Source organism: Hyalella azteca, unplaced genomic scaffold (genome assembly GCF_000764305.2).
Source record: "Hyalella azteca isolate HAZT.00-mixed unplaced genomic scaffold, Hazt_2.0.2 contig5025, whole genome shotgun sequence".
NCBI lineage: Eukaryota > Metazoa > Arthropoda > Malacostraca > Amphipoda > Hyalellidae > Hyalella > Hyalella azteca.
The window spans coordinates 254,353-280,359 of NW_025935231.1; the positions used below are offsets into that span (position 1 = coordinate 254,353).

Below are 26,007 nucleotides of genomic sequence, written 5' to 3' on the forward strand. Positions count from 1 at the left end.
ATAGTAGATCTGTTTATATGTTACAAAAAATCTCCTGTCCTTTTTTTGTAAAAACAAAGTTTTGCCAAAGGCCAAATTTTTACGCATCACTGTAGCGATTTATCATAGAAAATAATTCAAGTTAAAATGACCTTTGCATCAGGGAATAATGAAATTAAATTTCTAGAATATCATTTTTTATTTCTTTTACAGAAAAGCCTGACTCTTCAATAAGGAGGATAATGATTCCAAAAAATTGAAAGAAAAAATTATAACTTAGAACTAACGTTACTCTAATTGTATTAGCTTTTTTACATAATGTCACCTGAGCTATTTAGAAATTAAATACGATTTATTTAACAAAAATTATAAAGAATTGTTCTCGACCACAAAATGACAGATTAAGGTATAAATTTCAACAAAGCACATTGCAGCACCTGAGGTTAACGCTGCAATGCTGATCACATCGATAATAAAATTAAAAACCACACCACTTTGGCAATGAAATGATTATCTCATCAAGGGACTGTGTTTAAAACAGAACTTCCTTAGTTTGTATGAAACCTAATACACAGCCAATCCTAAAACGCCAATCTTGCTAGTCTTGGTCACCCGGCCGCTTTGCAGATTCAACGAGATTTTTACAGTTAGCTGCGAATACAGTACCCACAACTTACTCTTCCAAACGGTGGGCATCCCTCAACTCAACCCTCTCGGCTACCTTGCCTTGTACAGAGTGCTAAAATATTAATGCTCACTAAATACTAAATAAATATTGCTATAATTTTATTCTATACAAGTATTGAATTTTCTGTTTTGATGAAATTTCACCCAGCGACACGAATGAAGTGTAGTTCTTGGAAGAGAGACATTGTCAAGTTACTGTATTTGAAAGCTGATCCAGTTTGTTTGTTTGGCATCCAGTTGACCATTCGAAATCCCTCAAGTGACAAGTTCTGCAACACCTCAAAAACATCGTACACCTTATCAACGACTGCGTCACGATCTTCGTACATATTCAGTAGAAATTCTAAATGAATTTCAATGACGATTTGATTGATTTTGCGTAGTATCGATGACCTCTTTGAACTTGAAAATATTTGTAGGAACACTTCCCACTCGTCTTCTTCGATGTCTAATTTTAGGTAATCAATTTGGGTTTCTGCCAAATCCAAGATGTTCAAAATACCTTCCAGTGTTCGCTGTGAGATGTTTAAAAGAAATTTCTTATCACGGGTTTCACCTTTTCCTATAGTGTACGTAATCTTGTCGGTCGTCTTATTGCTGAGCATCAAAGTTAAGAAATGCTTACCTTCTCCATACCAGAAGTTTGTGTAATTTCTCATACTAAAATCGAAAGAAAATACTTTACATCCGTATTGAGCAATCATGTTATCGAATGACCATTCGTAGCCCACCCCGAAGCTCAGAACTATGCACGACTTGGGTTTTGGCTTCACAGCTTCATCGAGGCACACAGGCTTGAAACCATCATAGATCGAGGCTTGGTTGTGGGGACAGTATCGTTTTCCACCCACGTTCACGGTCTTCAGGCATTTCCAAGTGGCTTCGTGAGTAATTTGAATCAGAGATCGTATGGCTTCATCGAAATCAATATTACTCGCATTTAATGCCATAAACCGGCTTAGGTTGAAATTATGATTTTCAGTCAAGCCCATTTCTTTGCGAGACGCACTCATGTTTGCCCTGACGATTTCATACCTGAAGGTTGCATTCGAGTTGATGTTTGTCAACCTCATTTTCAATGGAGTCGTTTGCAGAGTTGGTGGCAAAGATAACTGCTTTTTGACGTAACTCAAGCAGTACAAACATATGATTAAAATGAATAATTTTGTCCTACCAAGAGTTTTACACCTGCGCACTCGTAACATCGCTGATGCCGTTGAACAGCTGCGGTTTTCTCACGACGAGAGCACGAGCAACGCAATGTGAGATCATGTGAATTACACTAGCGGCTTCTTCATTGTTTGTGTTGCTTCTATGTCCGCAAAAATTTAATGCGAAAGATATCGCCGCGTCAGTTCAACACACAATCAAAGTTCGATGGCTTTTTTCCGTGGTACTTCTGAGTCCGTCAGGTTATTCCAAGAAATAAAGCATGAGAATCAAACAAGTCGTTCCCGCACACTGCCTGACCTTTTCCTGACATTGAATCACTTGCATTCTTTCGTTCCATACGCCGTATGCACCAATTGCGATTATACTTCCAAAGTTCCAGTCTAACTTGCGCCACTCCACCCGGATTTGCGGTGAACTTTTCAAATTCGTTTTAATTCGCCATTTTGCGGACAAATCAGCAATGAACACGACAGCGCGCGTGTTTATAAACCGTTCTGCGCCACGATGTACATTTTATCCTCATATCCTTCGACCAAAAACATTACATCGCTTGGCGCAGAGAGGAAAGTTTTCCAATAATTGTATTAGGGCTACCAAAAAAGCTACACCTTAGATCGGGCAAAAACGTGCGCGTCAAGACCGTGGAGTCAACCCGCTTTGGCAGTGATTTCGGATCAGTATTGGCCAAACGCAATATTTTTGTCACTTTCACACGACATTCATCGAGAACGGGACCACGGTTGAGTGATAAACCGTGGCCTCGTTCATCACTTAATACTGACATTCCACTCACCGCTTACCGACACTGCGTACAACCTAAATCGTTCATAACCTGAAATTGTTCGCCTACTGCAGAGAGGAAAGTCCAGCATCAAAGAAACCGACACTTTGTATATGCTACCTAATTACAGTCTAAACTTTCCAGTCTATGTGACCTCACTTTGTCGAATAAAGCGGGTAAATTGAAAATCCAGTGAAGAAAATTAAATTCCTTTTCACAAATAAACGCTTTACATCATTAATTCTCCTTTGGAAAAAATTCACTAGAAAAATAACACATAACTAGGTTATAATGACGCATTTAGAGGCAAATGTAATCTCCATCCGACTTAGGTTATTTGAAGCTGAGCTGCTAGCTAAACAATTGTAACTATCCGGTAACTATATTACCTCAAGGCGGAAAAATTGCTTGCTAGAGGCTTGAAAACAAATGGATGAATTGTCGCAATTCAAATACAAATTCAGCTCAAACTATAAACCTTCTCGTAATAACGTAAATGAATAAAAAAATTTGGTAACTTAATAACATAACATACGCAAATATCCTCAGCAAAGAATACAAAAGAAATAGTCAAAACAATTCAAATTCCGACGTCGCCAGTACTAGCAGCTAAAGTACCACATAATCGTTCAGGCAGCAGCTACGCTCCACGGTATAGGCATCTTCACCATGGTTTTCTTTAAGTAATAGTAATGACTCGTCACAACCACGACCCAAAGCCGGCTACTATGACCAACTTGGATGTCACAGCACCCTCGCTCCTACAGCATGGAATGAACGGGACTAAAGGCGAGTTTTGGCACAGCCTGTGTAATTAAGGACGGTTACTCTGCCGAGACGTTGGACGGACTCCGGCACCACGTGCTCCTCCACCTGCACGTAAGTGACATTACGTGAGCCGTCTCAACAATTAAGATAAAAATTAACCCTACAATTTTTGTTAGTCGTAAGATATACATTAACACCACAGTTGCAGCGCGAATATCATGTTATATTATTCGTGGGTTGTTGCATGTTTAGGACATCGATGACGGATATTGGCGACAGGATAAGGATAAATTTCGAGTGAAAATGTCATTTACAGCTTTTTTCAGGGCTGTGAATTTCTCAATATTTCAAGTTTCGAAACATCATGACAAGCCTGACAATTTTGGGTTGGCATTTGGAAAAATAATTAGCCGGAATAAATAATATTACAAAACAATTGCAGAAATCCTTCACAGATGAGTGCAACGACTTACTCTGACGCGCATTACGTCGTCCTTCTCAGCGTGCGCGAACATGTGCACGGTGGTGAGCTGCGCGAGGTCGACGAGAACATCGCGCATCTGCAGCGCGCGTAACTCGCACAGAAACATGGCGGACGACGCCAGGCTTTCAAGCGTCTCCTCGCTCATCGGCCGCTCGAAAAACACGCTCGAGTCCTGGACACAACCATGCACATTAGTAAACCATGTAAATAATCTCGCATTGGAAACAAGGCGTATATGGCATTAAAGGAAGCTAATCACTGATTACTTCTACTTCAGACCACAGCGTGGAATAATCAAAATAATTAATGCGTCTGCTATATTGTTCAGCATTACCACAGATGAAAGATTAATAAGTAAACAAAAAATATACGGTATATTTCTTGTTTACTTATTTCTTCTTGTTGGTATAATATCATATAATGAAATAAAATAATGATTATGGAAGCAAAATAGGTTAAAAACACGGATGAATAGACACAACGCCATTTTTAAATAAAATGATGGTAAACTTAAATGGCATCTCGTTTTATTTAGAGAGGAAAACAAACTGCGATCGTCATGATACAGATAAGAGATAACTAAACTAATAACTGATTTGTCAACGTTATTCATAAACAATAGACCAATTGGTCTATTCTAAGTAGTCAATCTAGAACCAAGACCAAGTTCCGTAAATGGAATCATGATCTGACTCGGACATGGCAACGCAGGACAAGTTTGCAGACCAGGTTTCGAGGGCACGAACATTAGACAAGTAGTCTATATAAAAGTAAGACTAATTTTCATAATTGACAGCATGATCAGACTCCAGCATTGCGGCGCAAGACACGTTCTTAGACCAGGTGTCGAGAGCATAAACATTATAACAAGAAGTCTATATAAAAGTAAGCCCGATTTCTACAATTGCAAGATCATGATCTGACTCCGGCATTGCGGCGCAGGATGCGATCGTAGAGTAGATGTCGAGGGCTGAGCCGCAGACGTCGCAGCAGCAGCGTACTCAGCAACGGTACGAACGCCGGACACTTGCCCTTCTCCTGTATCACGTGTAGGTAGATCTCAGCGGCCTGCGTGGCAGGAATCATGGGTGGCAGTTAGTAAGGCACTAGAAGGAAATATGAAGAGAATATATATAGCTCATTTGAATCAGAATACATAATAAATAAGACTGACTGTGGGCAGCAATTTGGGATGACAGTAAATCACTAGAAGAAAATATGATGAGCATAAATAAGGCTCATTTGAATCAGAATACATAATAAGTAAGACTGACTGTGGGCAGCAATTTGGGATGACAGTAAATCACTAGAAGAAAATATGATGAGAATAAATAAGGCTCATTTGAATCAGACTATAAATAAATACGGCTGACAGTGGGCAGCGATTTGGGATGACAATAAATCACTAGAAGAAAATATGATGAGAATAAATGAAGATTATTGAGAGTGTTTCACGACAGCGGAGTAATTATCTCATTAGCCGCGACCCATGCTCAATCAGGCCAAACCACACTGGCCGTGAAATGGAAAAATTTGTAGCTCCATTTTACTCATTTTTACCAAGAGAATTGATACAGGATGTAAGCTGTTTGTCCATCTGCAATTAGTGTAATTGCATCTGTAAATTCCGGAATTAACAGTCCGTCTTGCTAATGATCAGTAGTTTTACTGGAGTAAATCCAGTAAGTAACTTACTAATGAAGTAATATACGGAGTAATACTAGCTACTTATAGGGGAATTGAAAACTTATGATCGAGGCTATCCTATCTAGAATGCCTTCTGGGCTCACGCATATAAGTTTTGGAACTACATCGACCAGCTCGATGAGGAACAAATAAGAAATATCAAAGACGATGAATTTGGAATACCAATTTCGTAAAAGAGCTACTATTTGAAGGCACGTGTTGTTCTCACCTGAGTGTCGAAGACATTCTTGAGGACGAGGTGTGCCTGGTGCAGCAGCAGGTCCTGTAGATTACGTGCATCGTGCACCACGATCTCTACGCCAGGGTCCTCTAGCACGTGTCCTAAATATCTGATGCCTGCCCCTGAGACACGTGGCAGCTGAGGCTCGTCTTTTGTATAATCTTGGCTGGCTACGAAAATGTCGCTTACATTCGAAGAACAATCGCTCCTTTCGTTTTTTATTTCAATGTGACGGCCTGGCTCTTCACTTGTTACTTCAGCTCTAGATCCACGAACATCGCCAGCAGCATCCCGTACCCCATTGACAGGCCCAGTTACATTTCCAGCAGCATTAAGTCCTCCATTGACAGGCCTATTTATATTTCCAGCAGCATCAAGTACTCCATTGACAGGCCTATTTACATTTCCAGCAGCATCAAGTACTCCATTGACAGGCCCATTTACGTTTCCAGCAGCATCACGTACTCCATTGACAGGCCCATTTACATTTCCAGCAGCATCAAGTACTCCATTGACAGGACCATTTACATTTCCAGCAGCATCACATACTCCATTGACAGGCCCATTTACATTTCCAGCAGCATCACATACTCCATTGACAGGCCCATTTACATTTCCAGCAGCATTAAGTCCTCCATTGACAGGCCCATTTACATTTCCAGCAGCATCACATACTCCATTGACAGGCCCATTTACATTTCTAGCAGCATCAAGCACTCCATTGACAGGTCCATTTACAGTTCCAGCAGCATCAAGTACTCCATTGACTGGCCCATTTACATTTCCAGCAGCATCATGTACTTCGTTCACAGGTCCCCGGGGAGCGTAAGCAGAGTCAGACGCAACATCTTCTGCCACATTATGGGCAGCTGCACCTACACCAGCAGCACGTGGTTCGTCTCGTTTGCCACGCTTCTTGTCCGTCCCGAACAACAGCGCTTGCAGCCCGATGGTGGCGACGTCGAAGAGGTAGACGGTGTGGGTCGTGGCAACCACGAGCCAGGCAAGCGCGCCCCACCTGCCCAGGCGCTCGCCCACCGGCGCTACACCAACGCGCTCCTCGCTCATAATTGCCACCACCTGCACACATGGCAAATGCACGATCAAGAATTTCATGTTGATTTGACGTGCTTTCAAAACTAACTACGGTACACGTAGAGTCCTCAATAAACGTGATGAGCACGGTCAAGAATTTCATGTTAATTTGGCATGCTTTCAAAACTAACTACGGTACACGTAGAATACTCAACGAAGGTGATGTGCACGGTCAAGAATTTAAAGTTAATTTGGCGTGCTTTCAAAACTAACTAAGGTACTCGTAGAGTTCTCAATAAACGTAATGTGCACGGTCAAGAATTTCATGCTAATTTGGCGTGCTTTCAAAACTAACTACGGTAGACGTAGAGTACTCAATAAAAGTGATGTGCACGGTCAAGAATTTCATGTTAATTTGCTGTGCTTTCAAAACTAACCACGGTACACGTTGAGTCCTCAATAAACGTAATGTGCACGGTCAAGAATTTCAAGTTAATTTGCCGTGTTTTCAAAACTAACTAAGGTACTACAGGTAGTGTTCTCAACGAACGTGATAGTCAATTTGCGGTCTGTAATTAATGGGTTTAGCTTGAAACACATCAGTGATCAACTGACGGACTTACTAACTCGTAATTATTTTCTATAGTACGACCCCCATGAATGTAATCATGTCCAATTAAATGTTGAAAAGACGGCAGGCTTTGAAATAAAAAAGTGATCTTTTGATTAGAGCGTCAGTCATTTGACTCCATTTATATTATACTGTACAGAACGTAGTTTGAGGGTGAATTGGTTAATAACTGAGTTATGAAAGTTATTGGAAGTTAGAGTGAAGGTGTTGAGAAGGCTATAGTAATTTGGGGTGAAAGTGCGTAAAGCTTGTATGGGACGCGAGACCGTGAAACCAAGGGTTGTTCTCGAGACCAAGGGTTTGTTTATAGCTTGGAATGCTCCTAGGTATTGAAAGGATGACTCTGGCACAATTTGAAACCGTTGCGGCGTCACTTCGAAGGGTATAGGCTTACTGTGGACGACACCAGCGTATATAAGCGCCCTAAAATTCGCGCCAAAAGTTGTTCTACTGTGGTAACCGTCACACCAATAGGTTTGCAGTTATCTCTGCAACCGCTTCGACCGTTGGGCGGAAGATCGCGAAATAACGGCCGCGCGAAACATCGAGTCATTCATACCACCACGACTCCGATATAACAACGTCAAAAATCTACAAGGAACGACTACGATATATTTATGTACGGTCACCATCAACACTCAGGCTGCGACTCAGCCGTGAGACAACGCGAGAGGCCACGAGACGTCCAACGACTATAGTGCCGGCAATCGTGAAGATTCAAGTTTTAAGCACCGCGCAAGAATTATGTTTTCGGTACGGCCATAAGCACGGCATGGTCACAGTCATCGTCAGTAGCGGTACGGCCACGACCACCAGCAGCAGAAGCACGGAAATGAGTTTGGAATAAAATTATCGACGAGGAAGACTTCACCACTCACTATTCACCGCGGTCGTTATAAAAGAACCTACGTCCAGACTGTCCGTGAGACCATTTATAACAGCGAGACACGAAGACGATGGAGAAAAACGACCGCGGGCATATGGGATGCGCGGCTACGGCAGCCGCTGGAAATACGGTCGCAACGTGTGCATGGGTTACGGTCGTTTATAAGTTTACAACAGCCGTACGACTCAACAGAACTGCAACGGATCAACGTTTCTGGTAAATAGAGAAATTTTGAATGAAGTTAACTGATAAATTCTCAATTTTAATTGTGTTCGGACTTCATTTTTCGTGTACTAGAAATTTTATTCAACGTAGGTTGTAAGCTTGAATTTTTCAATTTAGTATGAAATGTACCAGTGTCTCATTGCAACCCTCTCTCTACGATTTTTGCCGAAACTTGTTCATACGAAAACTTACAAACGTGCCTTAAGTAAGCCACTACGGAAACCAACCTGAAAGAATTAAAGCAATTGGCAATCAAACAATTAAACCCAAAGTCTTCAATATTGTTGTAAATTTACATACCAACGACCAAAAAATACTCTTTCATAAATTTTATGAGATGACACGTGGTGAATAGATATTTGAAAATCAATATCGCGTCGTTCATAACTCTAACTCAACTGAGCCTTAGAAAAGCGAACTGATATTAATATTTTTGATGACATGTAGTCCAACGTTTAGCGAGCGGCATCGAGACATCTATGTTGCACAGGCCTGGATAGTAATCAAGGTTTGACCAACAAAATAAACCCATTCCAAAAGGCCAAAAGTCAACAGTCTTATATCACATCAAGTTTATTATGCAATGGAATAACGATCACGTAAAAGTTTGTCACTCACGGCGTCGAAATACGAAGCGTCCATCGCGTCGATGATCGTCCACGAGTGTGGACGACGCACACGGAGGACGGGGGGCGGCAGAGGAGGGCGTGGTTCATCGTCGTCCGTGTCGTCGTTATCATCGCTCGTGTCCATAAGATGAGGTCGAACCAACTTCTTCATGAGCAGCGAGCGGCCGCGCTTCTCCTCGATCACGTTCGATTTCTGCCACAAGAAATGCATTAAGTTTATTTAATGAATAATTTTTGTTGATATGGTCAATAAGACTACATGATGAGTAAAGTTTATTTAATGAATAATTTTTGTTAATATGGTCAATCAGATGACAGGATAAAATGAATTTAAATTTAAATTTAAGAAGGAATGCATTAAGTTTATTTAATGAATAATATTTGTTAATATGGCCAATAAGATGACATGATAAAATACATTTAAATTAAAATTTAAAACGCCAAGTGAGCCTGCTTTTTGGATCAATTGGTTTAGACGATATTCAAAGCATATGATATATTAAAAATGAACTTTGAGGATAGACATATTAAAACATCAATATTAATCACAAAACAAATTTTCCCTTCTGGTATGTGCGAAGACAGACACATCATATTGAACTATAATTATCACAAATTCTATATAACAGAGAAAAAACACCATGGGTGCATTAACATTTCAATTTTTACTGTGAATTCATTACAGACAAAAAAACTTTCTAGGTTTAATCATGAGCAGATAATTTTTTTTACCACATTCATGCAGGTAATGTCTTCAAGTTACAATTTACATGAAAAATCTAGTTTTGTCAAGGAAATATGAAAGCATTGATGGATATGGTACTAAAACAATTAATTGAGAACTATAAAATCAGAGCTCTTAGGCTGCACTAGTAAATGAAGATTTGAGTTATACCTTGCATAGAATATAGCAAAAAATAAACATTGGTAAATCAAACAAGATAAAAAGGTTTGGAAAGGCACTATTTCTAGTTTTAAAGCTTGTTACAATAGAATATGAAGTGATTAGAGTTTATGATTTGGCTCATGATTCTGGCTAAAGGCTCTATAACCAAAAATCATACATTAGCATAATCAAGGATTGGGTACGGTAATCAATGGCAGGATTTAAAATAAAACATTTCTCACATATTTGAGTGGGTCATTTGCACGTCCGGCAATGAGAGTGTTAAAAGGATAGGGTAATCAATGGTTGGGTTTAAGACAAAACACTTCTCACATTAGGCATATATTTGCGGGGGTCATTGGCACGCCTGGCGAGGAGTGTGACGCTGTCGATGTGTCGGTAATGGAGCAGCAACAAACCAACTCTCTTGATACCAGTTGCTGGGTTGCTGGCCTGTCACAAAAAACATTACATGACCGTTTTCTTTTTACTACATATTAAGCCTGACTTAACATAGTAAAAAGCCAGCACTATGTTTTTCTGTGCAAAAACACAAATACATAAGAATTTTATTGCAACCAATATGATTTCTTTGAAACATGTCAGTTGATTCTAATAGACATTAATATTAATTTCAAAATTTGTTTTAAATCTACAAAAATCAACTTATGGGATATTCTCAAGCTTCAAGCACAGTTCTAAATCACTAATGGTACTGACGTCAATGAAGAAGTTCAAAGATTCTAGATTATAATGATACCTCCTCTAGACCAAGGCAGCCGCAATGATGCAACATCCAGCAGGCAGATGTACGTAACCAATGTAGGAGCCTTCTTTTATATAACATTTTATATAATATATATGCATATATATGTATATCTATATGCATACCGGTATATATGTATATCTATATATGTATATGTAAGATCTTCCTCTGCTTTTATATAATACATCATGCATCCGACCTTCTTTTATATAATATGATAAAAAAGAAGGTATAATAATACCTTCTTTTATATAATACCTCCTCTAGACCAAGGCGGCCACAATGATGTAGCATCCAGCAGATGTAGCCAATGTAGGAGCCTTCTTTTCCCTGCACCAACACCTGCCATCCCAGAACGCACGACCCCAGTGACTGCAAGTTGCAATAATTCAATAATATAATTAATAATAATAATTCAATAATAATAATAGAACTTGCCGTAACACATTGTTATACAGAAACATGGCCACACTTGTCATGAGTTCAGTCTATTGAGAAGAATACAAATTCAATCAGGGTGATAATTATATTTATGAGAGCATGAATGTTAATAAAAAATGAATGACATATGTACACAGGAATGCATTTATCAAGGAATTTAGAAGGAGTGATGAGATATCTTGAATGTTGACAGTTAGAAAACCATAATTAAATTCAAATTAAAAATTCGACATACCTGCTAAATCATAACAAAGTAAAATTGCATCACTTGTTACTTCCAAAGTATAACTCAAGAGAAACTATGGTTAGTCTCCACATGACAATTACTTGAATAACAACACATCTATATGAGTGATTTAAATCTTGGAATGAGTGATGAATGTAATTCAAATTATAAATACAGTGACTAAACTATCTAACAGAGCAATTTAAATGATTGTGAATGAGATCAGATATAAGATGCATAAATTCTACATAGAAGGAATACCACTACAGATGAGCACTAACAAGAAGCTGCCCAAACCTTGTTACCACAGGCCTGATGCTGACTGGAACCCAATGGCTGCAAGTTAGAAAGTTGAACTAAGCCGGCCTGATGCTGACTAAAACCCAATGGCTGCAAGTTAGAAAGTTGAACTAAGCCAGACAGAAGCTGGCATGTACCCAATGAAGTTTATAGGAACTTTAGTAGCAGAAACAAAAGCTTACATAAAACTAGGTGCAGGAGCTAGTAGCTATTGTATACCTATATAACTAAAAAAGATAGAAACTGACATGAAAATAATGAGCAGGAGCAAGAAGATGACATGAAATCAAAGAGCGTGAGAAATACCTATAAGGTATGTTTTAAAAGTACCTAGGTACCTTTGGATATAATAAAGATATTTTTTCCCAGTAATAATATATCCACAAGAAAGGTCTTGCATTTCTCTATTTCTCTGCTTAATTTACAATAATATTGAGGCATTTGTTGTATCTTGTGACCAGCTTTGTATGCCATCATCAAAGAAGTTTGCTGCCTGATAAGGCAAAGTTGTAAGCAATGCACTTCACTTATTTGGTTATATGAATATCAAATGATTAGAAATCTTCAGCAGAGAAGCTGTATTACGGCATGCACTTCGCAGTCATTGGGATTCTTAATAGGTGGATGCACTTTAATTCATGTAAATAGATGTAGACTTAATTGGATGGCTCTGTTATGGCACCTGTCTTCCCAACAGATGTAGCTACACAGTGAAAATACGTGAAATGGCGGCGGCAGTACTAGAAAACAGTACATATGTTAAACACAAGCTTTGTAGCATGCATTCATCTAAAGAGCAGAACCCAGAAACTTGCATGAAATTAAAAAGCAGAAGTAAAACATTGAAAGGAAACTAAAGAGCAGAAGCAAAACATTGACATGAAACTAAAGATCACAGCACTAACCATAAGCTGGGTCATAGAAAGCTGCAGTGGAGGCTGCATTTGGAAGCCAGGAGGGGCAGTCTGGACCAACTGAGTAATGCGACTATGTGATGTGCCATGAGGGACTAGTGCTGTACTCTCATTCTCCCTTGGCTCACTCCAGAGCATTAATGACTTGCTTATAGGTTTTAATGGCAGCTGCATTGTAATTGGTTCATACACTCTATTATTGTTATCACAGATGCACACAGTTAGCTGTTTCTTTGATTAACAACTATGGGTACATTTGATACAGCTATTTTCATGGAAGTATTACAAACAATAACTACATTCTTTGCCCATCTGCACGAAATGTTTTAGCATTGAATTAATTTCTGAAGCAACTTTTGGCTGGTCATTTAGTTGCTTAATGATGCCATCCTTTGATCATAATGATAATGACCTTAATGAGCATTTGAGATAGTTGCACAGCAATTAAAATTGAATTCAACAAAAAATTTTATCAATTAATAAATCAATCAAATAATAAATACACAAGTTAAATACATAAATCAAATATTACTCTGTATGTCTCAGAGCAGACCAGAATGAATTAAGTTGTTAAAATGGAGTAAAGACAATCAAACAAAATTGTACATTTTCTTGTAATATTTTTAATATTTTCTCTCCATTCTTAGAATAATAAGATGTAACATATTTAATTAAATTAGAGCAGAATCAACAATGTTGGAAAGAAGAAATGAATCAAGCAATATATTCATACTTCCTTCTCTGTAAATATGTATACATCTATTTAAAGATCTTCTTTAAATTGAACTTAACAGTCACAAGAGGAAGAAATACATTTATATTCTGAACTAAATCATGAGATGATTGGTAAAAGTTGAATTCATATGAAAGTTGATAGACCTATCACAAATGTACATCTATTCACACCAATTATATGCGTATATAGCTATAACAAAATGGAATGGAAAATAATATTTTAGAATATTTAGTCTAATTTGTCAGGTTTCTTTTCCCCCGACTTGACTGCTCTATATATGAAGACACCAAGCAGGACATGTAGCAACAGCACCGCAGCAACAGCCGCCCAAACATTGGCCAGCGTCTCAGTGAGACCCAGCACACCTGAACACAATTACATGATTTCAGGGCTGGAATATAACCTTCAAAGGGATTGTTATTATACACCTTTCACTTTTAGATATTTTTAGCGCATTTTATCGTTTATGGAAAAAATGCCCTATTGTGCTCGTCATGTCCGTCCGTCCGTCTGTCTGTCTGTCTGTCCATCTGTCTGTTTGTGTCTTCACGTTTTTGTCAATGAGAAAATGTGCTCTCTGTCACTCGCTGTCACTCGAGTGCTGAGTTATATTTTTTCATTTGAAAGCATTGTACTTTTCATCAGCTTATCCCATATTTAATTAACATGTGGATTATCATTATCATAAATAATGATTAATTGGTAAAATTAATATAGGTATAGTTAGGGTACCGTATGTATATGAATTCTTCTCAGTCAAAATTTATTTAATATATGTATATACAGTAACTAAGTATTGTATGGTGTAAGGACCTGTCTTAGTAATAAATTGTCATCTCAAAAATTATTACATCTATTCATTTGCAATTAGACTAGTGAAATATTAAAAACTGCCATTATCAGCTTCACTGGATGCTTACCCACAAAAATGTAAGACTTCCCAAAAAGGAAGAGCCCCACGGGTGTGAGAATAAGGAGGAGCACAATGGGTAAGACAGCCTGAAGCAATGAAGCTTCTGTGGGACCCTGTTAATGGTTCATAAAAATTAAGGCTTTCAGCATATGTTATAAATGCTTCCGTCCCAAATTTTACATTTGGTTAAATGCTGTTCTTTTCATTAAAAAGTTAATATATGAATGTAAATATTATGTCTAACATTTTATTTTCATAAGGTGTAAAAACTGCAATATAGACATTTTATTTCCTATCAAAATGCAGTTTAATACACTAAATTTGTGAAAGATTGCTTGGTTGAAACCATTATTGTGAGCTATAAATAATCTTTTCACTGTTATGTTGCAATGTTAGATAATAATTTATCAGTAATAATAATAAAATTTAAAGGTGTGAAATAATATTTCAGATTTATGATTTAGGTTATGTTCTTACCTTGTCTCCTAAGAAGCTGTCACTGTTAATAACAGAAGAAATTTTCTTGTTTGACATTGCCATTATTGGTTCTATTTATTAGAATAACAAATATCTAATCAATTCTGGAAAGGCAACATTAAATTTATTTATATTCAAAAAAGACAAATGGAAATATTATGGATAATACTGCCACATTTTAGTCTAGCTAACCAAATAAACTCTTCTCCATAGTTGATAAGTTTTTCAAGAATTAGTTCACGTTTTTTAAGAACATTTTTGAAAACTTTTGGGTCTATGCTGAATAACAACAATTGATCAAGAATCTCCGAATTGATATGAATATATTATCCAATGTAATCGTAAATACAAAATTTTGTCAACAGGCATATACTTTTCCTTATCTTCAGGTTGAATTTGGTCAAAGCTCATAGCCCAACAAAGATTTTTCAAGACCTCAATAACAAACCTAAAAATATTAATTAGGCTATGCACTCTACTCTTTCTTGTGTAGTTAATACTTTCTTCCTGAAAGCACATATAATATTTTGGGTATTCTCAATGCTTTAATTGCTTTTCATATTGAAATGGATGCCTACAAATTTTCATTTCCCTAGTACCTTTAATATATTTGCACTCATTCTTAAAGATCCAGTTGCAATTTGTGATTGAATCAAAGGCACTTGTGATATATATACAGTGGGGGGAAATAAATATTCGTACACTTGAAAAATCGTAATCATTGGTCGAGACGTATAGAAATAGACTGGTGTCTGTTGAGCTGAATAAAGGTTATTCAACCAAGTATTAAATTAAAATAATGCGGATTTATTGTTTTGTACGAATACTTTTTTCACCCCGAAAAGTGAACATGTTGCATTGTTTTTTGTTGCATTGAGATTTAATTTCTTTTGATAGTATTTTTGAATACTATGCGTCTCTATACATAATTTAAATCACTTTTCATGTTAAGTTTGTGTACTTACATACATTAAAATATGATTTTTCAAGTGTACGAATATTTATTTCCCCCCACTGTATATATAAGATTGTTTGTACAGGTTACCTACCTAGACTACCAAAACTACTTGTAAAGAGGTATCAAAAGAGACATGTCTGCAAAGTCTCGAAGGGACCAGCTACCCTAAAAATCAAAATTTTCAGCTTTTCCTCTTTTTATGCTCATTTTAAAGCTTACTTTCTGCAGCATCAAATGGTACTAGAACCATCTCTGTACGTTGATTTATGCATTCTCGACAAATCCCGAAAGGGAGGAGGGAGATGGAGTCACTTAATAAAACTCTAAGGGAATTAATTCCGGCCTGACATTATAAATGTGCTCTCAGTGGACCTGCAGCTCAGTTACCTCCCAGCTATCTTGTGGAAAGGTGTTTATGCAGTCGCTCTATGCATCGCTGACTGACTCTCAAGTGAGATGATGCTTACCTTCGGTATCTAAGCTACGTTACATGCCTTCAAATATTGCGCATCGGTTTATTGCCTCTACTGAAAAGTTGTGAAACCTGAAAACCTCTCTCACGGCAAACCTATCTCCTCCTAGAGTTTTGAAGCTACAGCAATGAGACAAATACCATTCGATTTGGAAAGGAAAGATCTAGTGATGAGCATAGCATTTTTTTTCGATTTCGTTTTAGTTTGGATTATATATTGCAAAATGGGAGGGGAGGAGGGGGGAAATTTCAAAAATGTGAAATTTTTCAGAAAAATCATCATAACAAAAGAACCAAGAAAAAAATTGAAAAAATGGCTTGCTGAGCGCTAGATATTGTCCATACAAATTGAATGATACGTGTCTTGATGTTATAGCACAATATTTGTAGGAGGAAATAGACTAAAAAGTCTAAAGTACCCACATTTTGGTCATTTTCTATCAATTTCACGTTTTCTTTCTTTTTTTTTTGAAAAATTTATATGAGCAAATTGTTTTTTATTTCACATTTTACGTATGTGTATAAAATTTCAGCAAGATCGGAAGATAAAGTAGAAGTTTTTCTGGAGGGTAGCCGGTCCCCTTAAAAGACATGGATTTTGATTCTGATGTGTGCTGTTGCCCAAGATCTTCATATCATTGCTCACTCTTGCCTCTTGGGTCTTGGCATCACCATCATGCCAGCCAGCCCTAAGCGGAAGAAACGATAACTGATGAACCAAGACTCTTGTAATCAACTGACAACTCTGCTGCTTGTTATGACAATGAAAAAATGTTATACTAATTTCATATGATGCTTTTTGAAATCATAATTGAATGATAATTAAATTCTGCATGTTATCACAGTGACAAAATGTGCATCAAGATTGAAGCAGGCAGCAAACCAGCAAGGCAGCAACCAGTCAGCTGAATGGCAGCAACCAGAAATTGTGTCAGCTGAATGTCAAAATGTACAAAATAGGGAGCTTTAGCTAACTACAGTTAGTACAGTATTCATAGCCTGATGGCTGATAGCCTGATAGGGCCTTTGCCACCTTCCATGCTCAAGAAACAAATGTGACTTGAATACACAAATTCTACCAGCAAGTATTTTTAGCTCATTTTCTCATTTATGGAAAAAGTTGCTATACATGCTATTCACACAGCTATTGTGCTTGACTGCTTGTCATGTCTGTCTGTCAGTCCATGACTTTAAACTTTCATCAACGAGAGAATGTTCTCTCTGTCACTTACTGCAGTGAGTACCAAATAATATTTTTTAGTCCAAGCTACACTAACAATTGTGCAAATGCAATGACTTTTTTTTTTGTCTGTCAGAAACTTTGTATTAATCAGTATTAAAGCCTATTAATTGTTGTAATATTGTTTTAGGAAACTGTGTTTTACTCTTGCTAGATGCCATAAAAATTACATTCTTCATTATCATTAAATTCATACCTACTTTTATCATATTTTCAACTAATTCCATAAGTTTAACAGCAAAAAATAAGTTCTTAGAAAAAGCATTATATATTATTTAGCCTATACCAGTATGCATAGTGACAAACCAGAGATTTTTTAGAATCAATTCATTTCAATTTCCTCATTTACCCAAGATTTAAACCAATTTCTTATGTATGATGATGCTGGTATCCAGGATACTTTGCTGGTCTACTCATAGCCTAGGACTCAAAAATGAACTTGAGGGAGAGACTAAAAAACTCTCTGCTTTGCCACTATGCCGGTATGTATTTCATGAGGCATTAACTGATTAAGCAGAACTCTGCTGAAAGCCAGAAAGGGATAAACTAAATGGTAATCAAGTCCAACATGCAACAAATAATAGATCTGGCCAGTGTCAAGTATTTTATTATTTGATGGACAATCAACAAATTAAATTTGAAATACAGACAATTTTTTGAAAATTTGAGGATATAAACAGCCATGTCATTGTCAGGGGTTAACTCTTTAAAATTTAAATCATGGACAAAAAGGAGCCATTTTCTTTATTAGAAAAAAATGTTGGCACATGCCAAACAAAATAGTGAATTATCTTCACACTGCACATGCTGACATGCACATTATCTACACTGATACACAGCGTCAGAGCCTCAGAGGTCAGCGCGCGCATGGGAAATGCCCATGCCATTTCTGTCTGACTGTCTCATTCACAGTGACGGTACCACAGGTGGCTTTTGACAGTTTTGTTCAATTTTTCAGTTTGAGTGTGACTGTCACTGTATGAGCAGTCAGCAGTGCGTACTACGTTAGGCTAGTATGTTTTGAGTGACATGCCAATTGCCATGATTGCCACCTGGCGCAACTTCGTTGCTGACAGACGCGGCTCAGACGCCGACGTTGACTCCGAAGACCTAACTTAAAGTTAAATCCCAAACACTGGCGCATTTGCGTTCTTCTTAGTAGTTCCAAGATGAAAAATGTAATGTCAGCTCAACGAATGCCGCTTACTTTTTCCCTAAAGCTATAATTACTCTGACAATATCTTTCATGATTTTAATGTTTCAACCGTTTCTCCAATGCAATTAATACCCACTTCCGAAAACAACCTTCCCAAGTTCCCATCCCAAACGATGAGTCGATGACTAGGCTATTGCTCTTGCGAACTCGATTTCCTCACCTGACAGATGTAAACAAAAATGCCAGATGAATTTTGTTGAATTTATAATAGCAAACTCACAAAGAAAAATCATTTGGATTTAAATAATTTTATACATGGTTATTAATCTTCATACGTTTACTTTAGCGCTCGAGCGAATTCCCTCGAATTCCCTCCTCATTTGTATAACCAAAAATTTTTGTTTGATAATGTTTTTTGATCCGCTCATATATTTTTATTGCCCTACAAAAAATTTTCAAAGTTATTTGCAGTTGGTATAATAACGAGATTAATTTAGTCGAGCTATCATATGTGACTCCAGGCAGGTCACTTGCCAGTGAAATTAGTATCTTTCTTGCGATCGGGCTCGCTATGCTCCCGCGTTTCCACGTAATCTGCGTGTTGTTACGCCGCCATGTTTGTTGCACACTCGCGCCTTACCTTATTCTTCCGTCCTTACACGTTTGGATGTTTTGGTGGCAATGGAGAAAGAAAGGGGTGAATAGCTAGAGGTCAGCATAGCCCAAGTCTACAGTGCGATTCATATACCTTCCCCAGCGTAAAGGCCCGTTTACACTAGTGGCAACGACATGCGCTTTGAGTCGTTTGCTGCAGTGCCTCACCGCGCACAACCGTTCACACTACTTTTGTACTCGGCAGTTTGAGACTGCGCGCTTTGAACACTAGTTGCCACCTAGACGTCAATGAGGATGGATGTAACCGAATTTGAGCTGTGGGCCATTGTTCTCGGGTGTGCTGCGGTCCGTCATTCTTCGCACTATGCCAGTTGTAAACGAGAATTTAGCATAGGCATCATAATTAGCGAACTAGCATATTCAAAAAGATACAGTTTATAAAAATATAGTCTATTCTTAAATAAAAAGTTCCGATATTATACCTATCCTTTGAAATCGCTAAACGGTAATGCATAAATTGTCAGGAGTTGCTAAAATCACATAAACTAAACACTTCATGTAAAAATAACTTACATCATTTGCATTTCGATTTTTGTACTCCTTTGACCGAACACTACATAGGCATTCGTGTTCTCTATAAAGATCAATTAGGCGCTCTACTAGAGAGTGACTCCAAACGAGAGTGGTGTTAGTCGACATTTGGTGTGCCGGACCAGCGTACACAATCAACCTTACTACTTACTAGACCACAGACAGCTATCTACTAACTAAGAATTTAAAAGCAAAGAATAGTCCACAAAAATTCATATCTTGATAGAAAACGTTTCGGAGACCAGCTCCATCGTCAGTTCGTAGAATCTAGAATCACAAATCAAAAGTCACAAATTGATACATTGAAACCACAGAACGAATTGAATTTCTTTAATTAATTAATTTAGGTTTTTAATTTGATTTAAATTTTTAATTTAATTTAAATTCTTAGTTAATTTGCGATTTAAGCATACAAGTGATATCAATTCTTAAATAGCTATCTACTAAGCGCTGCGCTTGTGTTGCATGAGGCATGGCCCCTGTCAATCGCTAGCTCGTCAATCGGTCAAGAAGCGCATGCAGAGGCTGCAAAGCGCCTCTGCATGCGCTTTGAGGCACTTGATTCTCGTGTGTTGCCCATAGTGTGAACGGGCCTTAACGCAGCCGGGCATCTTCTCGGCTTTTGACACAAAGCGCCCACTACAACAGCGCCGTTCAGTCACCGGCCGGAGCGCATACAGGCCGGACCACAACTGGCCGGGCCCTACCGCACAGGTCCGGCCAGGACCTGTGCCCTACAGGCCCTACCGCAACAGCTACTCCTAACGTAACCTAACCTAACCTGCGCAGCCTGTTGCGGTAGGGCCTGTTGCGCACCGGCCAGTTGTGCTCCGGCTCTGTGAAGCAATGGCTGTGTAGTGCAAAGCGGATTTACTGTTAGCCGGAGTTACCCACAGCTCATTGATCTGAGGCTATGTGTAGATATTGCATGCTGATGGTTGGCGTTGGGCCCAGGGCCTGTTTACGAGTCAATGTTGTTACCCACTCCTGCGCTCCCGAAAGAAAGGGCGAAGCAGGAAGGATTAAGGGGAGCGTCTGGGTCCAAAATCGACAATTTCGACTTTTCCTGTTTTTAGTTTTATCTTAAAGCTGACATTCTGACCTATCCAACGGTACCAAAATCATCTCCATACGTTGATTTATGCGTTCACGACAGATCGCGAAAGGGCAAGGGTTGGTGGAGTTCTTCAACATTTAACGTAGCAAGTAAATGGCTCAGTGCACCTTAAATAGCTAGTCTTCACACTCTCCGATCCAGTAACCCTTCAACAGTCGTGAGGGATGGTTTTCGCTCTGCTGTTCCCACCATCCTTGACAGAAATTTAGCTCCAGTATCGTCTGGTCTTGCATCCTTGCAACCTTGAATGCCGATTTCGAGGCGCCCGGGACTTTGTCGCGCTCTACTGAACAATCACACTTATTGTCACTGGAAAACTATCTCCTCCTACAGTTTTGAAGCTACAGCAATGAGAGATATATCATTCGATTCGCAAATGAAAGATCTAAAGATTGATCGTAGCTTTTTTTCAATTTCGTTATAGTTTTGAAAATATTCCGAAAAAAGGGGGGGAAAAGAGGGAAATCGAAAAATTTACGAAAATTTTACGAAAATTGCCCCCACGCCCGCAAAAATTCGAATTTCAAAAAAAGCTACGACGAATCGATAGATATGGTCTTTACTCATTGAATTATATGCGTGCGTCTCGATGTTGTAGCTTGAAAATCCTAGCAGGAGATAGTTTTCTACAGTGCCCCCTTTGTGGCCGTTTTCTAAGAATTTCCCGTTTTCGTTAATTTTTTTCGAAAATTTCACACGAACAAAAAAGTCTTAGAATTATGTTTTACATATGTCTACCAAGTTTCAATGTGATCCGGCCGTAAATAAAAAAAAAAGTTTTTCTGGGACCCAGACGCTCCCCTTAAGCTATTGTCAAAAACTTGTTTCTCCAGCGAGAGACTGGTATTTAAGTAAATTGCTCGACATTAACCATAACATAACATATAGTGATCTCGGCGCTGAAGTGTAGGCTTGATGTGGCCTGTCACCGATTCGTTTTCTTTTCGTGCCTTGTTCTCAGAAGATCTAAAATCGCTTCATTTGACCGGATCTTTTCATGACTGACGATAGTTTGAATTAGCTACTCGACTTCCACCGGGTTCGATATGGTGCTAGGCATTTCAAATCTGAACATATATTTTTCCATAGCTTTATCTAGTCTGTTCTTGAACGCGTTCATACTTGGAGCGCCAACGATGTCATCGGGGAGGCTGTTCCACATGTCGGTGATTCGAAGCGAGAAGAAATGTTGGCACGTGGAAAAGTTGCAGCGCAGTTTTTTTAGTTTATAGCCGTGGCCCCTGGTGTTGGGTCTTGTTTCAAATTCTAGTAATCCTTCGGGGACCTTGTATACATAAACCATGAGTATACTTGTATACTTCAATGAGGTCCCCACGCAGACGTCGATAACTAAGGCTTGGAAGCTTCATTATCTTTAATCTTTCTTCATAGGACTTGCCCTTCAAACCTGGAATTATCCTTGTTGCACGTCTATACCATGGTTGAATTATATACTTTATATAACCTAGTTTAACCATGGACATTAAGTTTAACTATGTTGATCCATACGAAGTGCTGGCAAAGCTGTGGTGTGTAAATTTTGCACGCCTGCCTCCCTTTTCACGTACTGATATACTGAACTACTTGGTATTTGGTATCAGCCAATACACCTTGCAAGAATTCAAGGCATACATGACGCATGAAGCTTTCAAGCAATTTGTGGATGGATGGGTGCCGTGCAGGAGATAGGTGATAGGATAGGATAGGAGATAGGAGATGGCTTGTGGGACGACCCACAAGCCATCCAAATGTACCACCAACATAAGGATAATGGGTCATGATAATGTAATCAGTGATCTGTAAATATTATTACTTTTTAGTCTTACATATGTAGCTTATCTAGTGGCAAGTAACAGATTTTGCCCCTGGAAAATATATAGTATCATGCATCATAAATATTCACGGCTAGTAAACTGATCTACGATACGTATATCAGTACAATACATAAACTGATACGATATACACGGCATTCACTGCTGGTAAACTGAAGAAAGACATCTCATTATCCAGTTTTATGTTTAAATAGTCGTGTGAATGACTGGTGCATCAAACAACGGCGCAGTAGCGTCCCATCTTCAAGCAAAAACTTCAGGAAGAGACAATTAAGCGCAGTAGATAAAAAACATAGGCGAAAGCTAGACCCCACAATGGCGGCCGACCCCACAATGCATCTCGCAATTCGATGCCGATTGCTGCTGCTGAGTGCTGCCGCAGCGCGTCTGCATTTGTTTCGCTAAAATGTCGATTATGTGGTTATGAAATTCGAAAATACCTCTTTCGAGGCAAGTGCGCTGCATTTGAACTAGGTGAATACACAAAACAAGGTTCTGATTTCTTTCAGCGAGGTCACCACATCATTAAAATATGCCTTCTCTCATTTCCCAATGTAAATAATGGGCAAGGTTCTTCACAAATTAGAACGAATCATGAAATGGACCGAAATCGTTAAAATAACTACACATTACTAAATTTTGTGTAGTTTCTACAACTTTGTAAGACCCGAAACATACGGAGTCGGTCAAACGTTCAGCATGGATGCAAGTATGAAACGTTCTCCCCCTAAAGGTGCCTGTACACGCGGGGATAGTACTAGCCGCTAGTTCATCCGCCGCTTGAACTGTCCACGCTACTAGCCTCGTGTGTAGGGGTTCAGCCGCTTCAGAGGCATGCGCCGGCAAGTGCCCGAGACGCGACCGAGAAAGACAACGATGTGTTGATTTCTTCGCTGGAGAAGTGGTTTGTAGCGCTGATGCAGCCATGGTGAGAGCATCTGTGCCGCTCTCGTGAAGCATCTTGAGTCAAGTGAATCATGGCTTGTTTGAACGATAATGGTTCTAAGAAGAACCCAACAAAGTGGATTCCAGACGATATTCAATTATTCTTTGAAATATTCCAAAAATATTGAAGTGGAATGTTTGCCATGATGGTTACTCCAACAAAATGTAGCGAGAAACGAGTAATTTGAAACTAAAAGAAGACCACATTAGTCAGGGTTTAGTTGTTCCCGACGTTGCATTTTTAAGTGCTAGAATAAAGAGTATAAAAACGACGTACAGACTCGTGTTGTTGAAGGTGATCCCACTATCCTGGCGGGCGCGAACGAGAAGATAGCGGCACCTTATACTCTCCATGTGTATAGGCTTACTTGCCGGATAGTCACCAAACGACCGACACTTGCCAGATCGGGAGCACAGCCTTGCACCACCAATTTTGTGCACCAAACAAGCCCTGAATCGAACGCTATGGATTTCTCCGGACATCCATCAATCATCCGTGAACCACTCGGCTTAGTCCTCCTCCAGCCTTGCATAGAACCTGCCGTGCACCACCAGGCCGCGGATCGAATATGACTTCCAGGCATCGTTAAATTACGTAATTTTACGTTCACCGCATCTGAGGTTAGGTTTCAGATAGCATAGTTCTGTTCCAAAATTTATCGTCTTTCGACAGCTGGCCGTTCGACCGAGGGCTGGTTCGACGCACGGCCTAGATACGGACGACTTAAAGAGTTGAAGGCTACGTTCCGGAAGGCAGGAATCACGATAGTCCATTACATCCAGGGCAGTGGTGGTCTTCGACAGGCGACCCTATTTATACACTTCATGCTACAGATAAAAGATCCATTACCGGAGAGTGCAAGAATAATCGCTGATAATAGAGCCAAAAAAGCTTCAAATCCAAAACACGGGTCAAATATCTATTAAAAATCAATGTTCTTAACACGACATTAGTCTATATTTTTAAAGAAGTAACAGGGTTTACTATAGTCGGATGGGTACGGGCTGGGAAGAAACCTGAATGAACCGAGATGGCTGCATAGCAACGGTGGGTGCCGGGGTTCTACGAACGGACGCCGGCATTTTAAGAAACATCCATTGTGGTAAGTAGTGTGTATGTGAAGTAAACTGAAAAAAAAAAATATTAGCGGGGACATTCTAACAGCAAATAATCCTGATATGACGTGCGAGGCACAGACATTCAAAGAAGCCGAACTGTCTTCTAATTTTCCCCATAATCTATTCGAACTTATTTTTTACCAAAATTCTATTTAACTTCACTTCTTGTTGTTTGTCTGTCAGCTACAAATCTTTTAATCGATATTTGATACTTTTCAACATGTCCAATCGATCGGAAATTTCTCACACTTGTGTAAAGTTGGAGACAATGTATCAACCAATTGACAGAATCAGCAAATAAGGGATTTTCAGGAGGTAAATGAATATTTTAAAATAAATAACTAAATATAAAACAAGAAATTTATTGTACATGTCATCGGAGACACCGGCCTTTTTAGAAGTGTGGTCTTTAATTAAATAGTAATTTTTAAACGCATACTTTTTAAATCTCATCCAAATCAGTTGTCCCTATTTTTTTTTTATAACCTGAAATTGAATAGATATCACGGCAGGTATACCCGGCTCTCTCTATAGAATGTTATATGGATATGATGGTATATAAGATACTCAACTATTTGCATAGGAAAAACAGCAAACAAAACTAAAGGAAATTAATGATAAGCTTATAACAATGAAGGCTTGGTTGATGCAAACGTAATTTGTGCTTATTGTTCTAGACGTTCTGCGTCATTCGTCGACGATGATGAAACCATTAATTAATCAACCATTGTATTAACTCATCATGTAGCAAGGTAACCAAGCATGGAAAGTTAACCATATGAATTTTAATATGGCACATTGAAACGAAACTGCATGCAGAATTAATAGCCCGGCTTTACAGAGAACGCGTCGTTCCATGCAAAATAATTTTTTCTAACACCCTGATTTAAATACTAGGCATCACTAATACGATGCTATTAAGACACGACTTTCATGTAAATTATTCATTTTTTCTAAATCTGAGTCATATTTTGCATGTGTGTTTTATGCCCAATTTCTTAGACATATAAGAGACTGCGTGTCTATTACCCCAAGCCTATATCGCGTCGGGATCGTATCCTGCACCTTGTATCCTGTATTTTGTAAGAGTATCCCCCC

The 26,007-nt window shown here is 38.7% G+C and overlaps 3 protein-coding genes across 4 annotated transcripts; all 3 read right to left on the bottom strand.

Annotated features, from left to right (window-relative positions):
- Window positions 1-202: 202 nt before the first annotated feature.
- LOC108668402 lies at window positions 203-2,300 on the bottom strand. Its single transcript, XM_018155616.2, has one exon. It carries the CDS (start codon window positions 1,869-1,871, stop codon window positions 807-809), a length of 1,065 nt encoding a protein of 354 aa, XP_018011105.1. The 5' UTR covers window positions 1,872-2,300; the 3' UTR covers window positions 203-806.
- Window positions 2,301-2,813: 513 nt separating this feature from the next.
- On the bottom strand, window positions 2,814-13,226 carry LOC108668403. Of its 2 annotated transcripts, XM_018155618.2 has the most exons (9): window positions 12,730-13,226; window positions 11,116-11,229; window positions 10,425-10,544; window positions 9,195-9,398; window positions 6,456-6,879; window positions 5,788-6,413; window positions 4,797-4,940; window positions 3,862-4,044; window positions 2,814-3,493 (listed from the first exon to the last, which is right to left on the bottom strand). In XM_018155618.2, exons 1-9 carry the CDS (start codon window positions 12,910-12,912, stop codon window positions 3,404-3,406), a joined length of 2,088 nt encoding a protein of 695 aa, XP_018011107.1. In that variant the 5' UTR covers window positions 12,913-13,226; the 3' UTR covers window positions 2,814-3,403. The 2 variants fall into 2 exon arrangements, with proteins under 2 accessions (XP_018011107.1, XP_018011106.1); XM_018155617.2 differs by having other exon boundaries at window positions 5,788-6,879.
- A 392-nt stretch (window positions 13,227-13,618) lies between these two features.
- Window positions 13,619-14,997, bottom strand: LOC108668394 (vacuolar ATPase assembly integral membrane protein VMA21). Its single transcript, XM_018155598.2, has 3 exons — window positions 14,865-14,997; window positions 14,395-14,500; window positions 13,619-13,839 (listed from the first exon to the last, which is right to left on the bottom strand). Exons 1-3 carry the CDS (start codon window positions 14,925-14,927, stop codon window positions 13,703-13,705), a joined length of 306 nt encoding a protein of 101 aa, XP_018011087.1. The 5' UTR covers window positions 14,928-14,997; the 3' UTR covers window positions 13,619-13,702.
- Window positions 14,998-26,007: the final 11,010 nt, after the last annotated feature.

Excerpts from the sequence above, each read along its gene's own strand:
- LOC108668403 (XM_018155617.2), bottom strand. The coding sequence starts at position 12,912 with ATGCAGCTGCCATTAAAACCTATAAGCAAGTCATTAATGCTCTGGAGT. Across the intron at positions 11,230-12,729 it reads TTTCTATGACCCAGCTTATG|TCACTGGGGTCGTGCGTTCT; the intron begins GTTAGTGCTGTG and ends TGCAACTTGCAG. Across the intron at positions 10,545-11,115 it reads GCCGCCTTGGTCTAGAGGAG|GCCAGCAACCCAGCAACTGG; the intron begins GTATTATATAAA and ends TTTTTGTGACAG.
- LOC108668402 (XM_018155616.2), bottom strand. The coding sequence starts at position 1,871 with ATGTTACGAGTGCGCAGGTGTAAAACTCTTGGTAGGACAAAATTATTC.
- LOC108668394 (XM_018155598.2), bottom strand. The coding sequence starts at position 14,927 with ATGGCAATGTCAAACAAGAAAATTTCTTCTGTTATTAACAGTGACAGC. Across the intron at positions 14,501-14,864 it reads ACAGCTTCTTAGGAGACAAG|GGTCCCACAGAAGCTTCATT; the intron begins GTAAGAACATAA and ends AACCATTAACAG. Across the intron at positions 13,840-14,394 it reads GAAGTCTTACATTTTTGTGG|GTGTGCTGGGTCTCACTGAG; the intron begins GTAAGCATCCAG and ends AATTGTGTTCAG.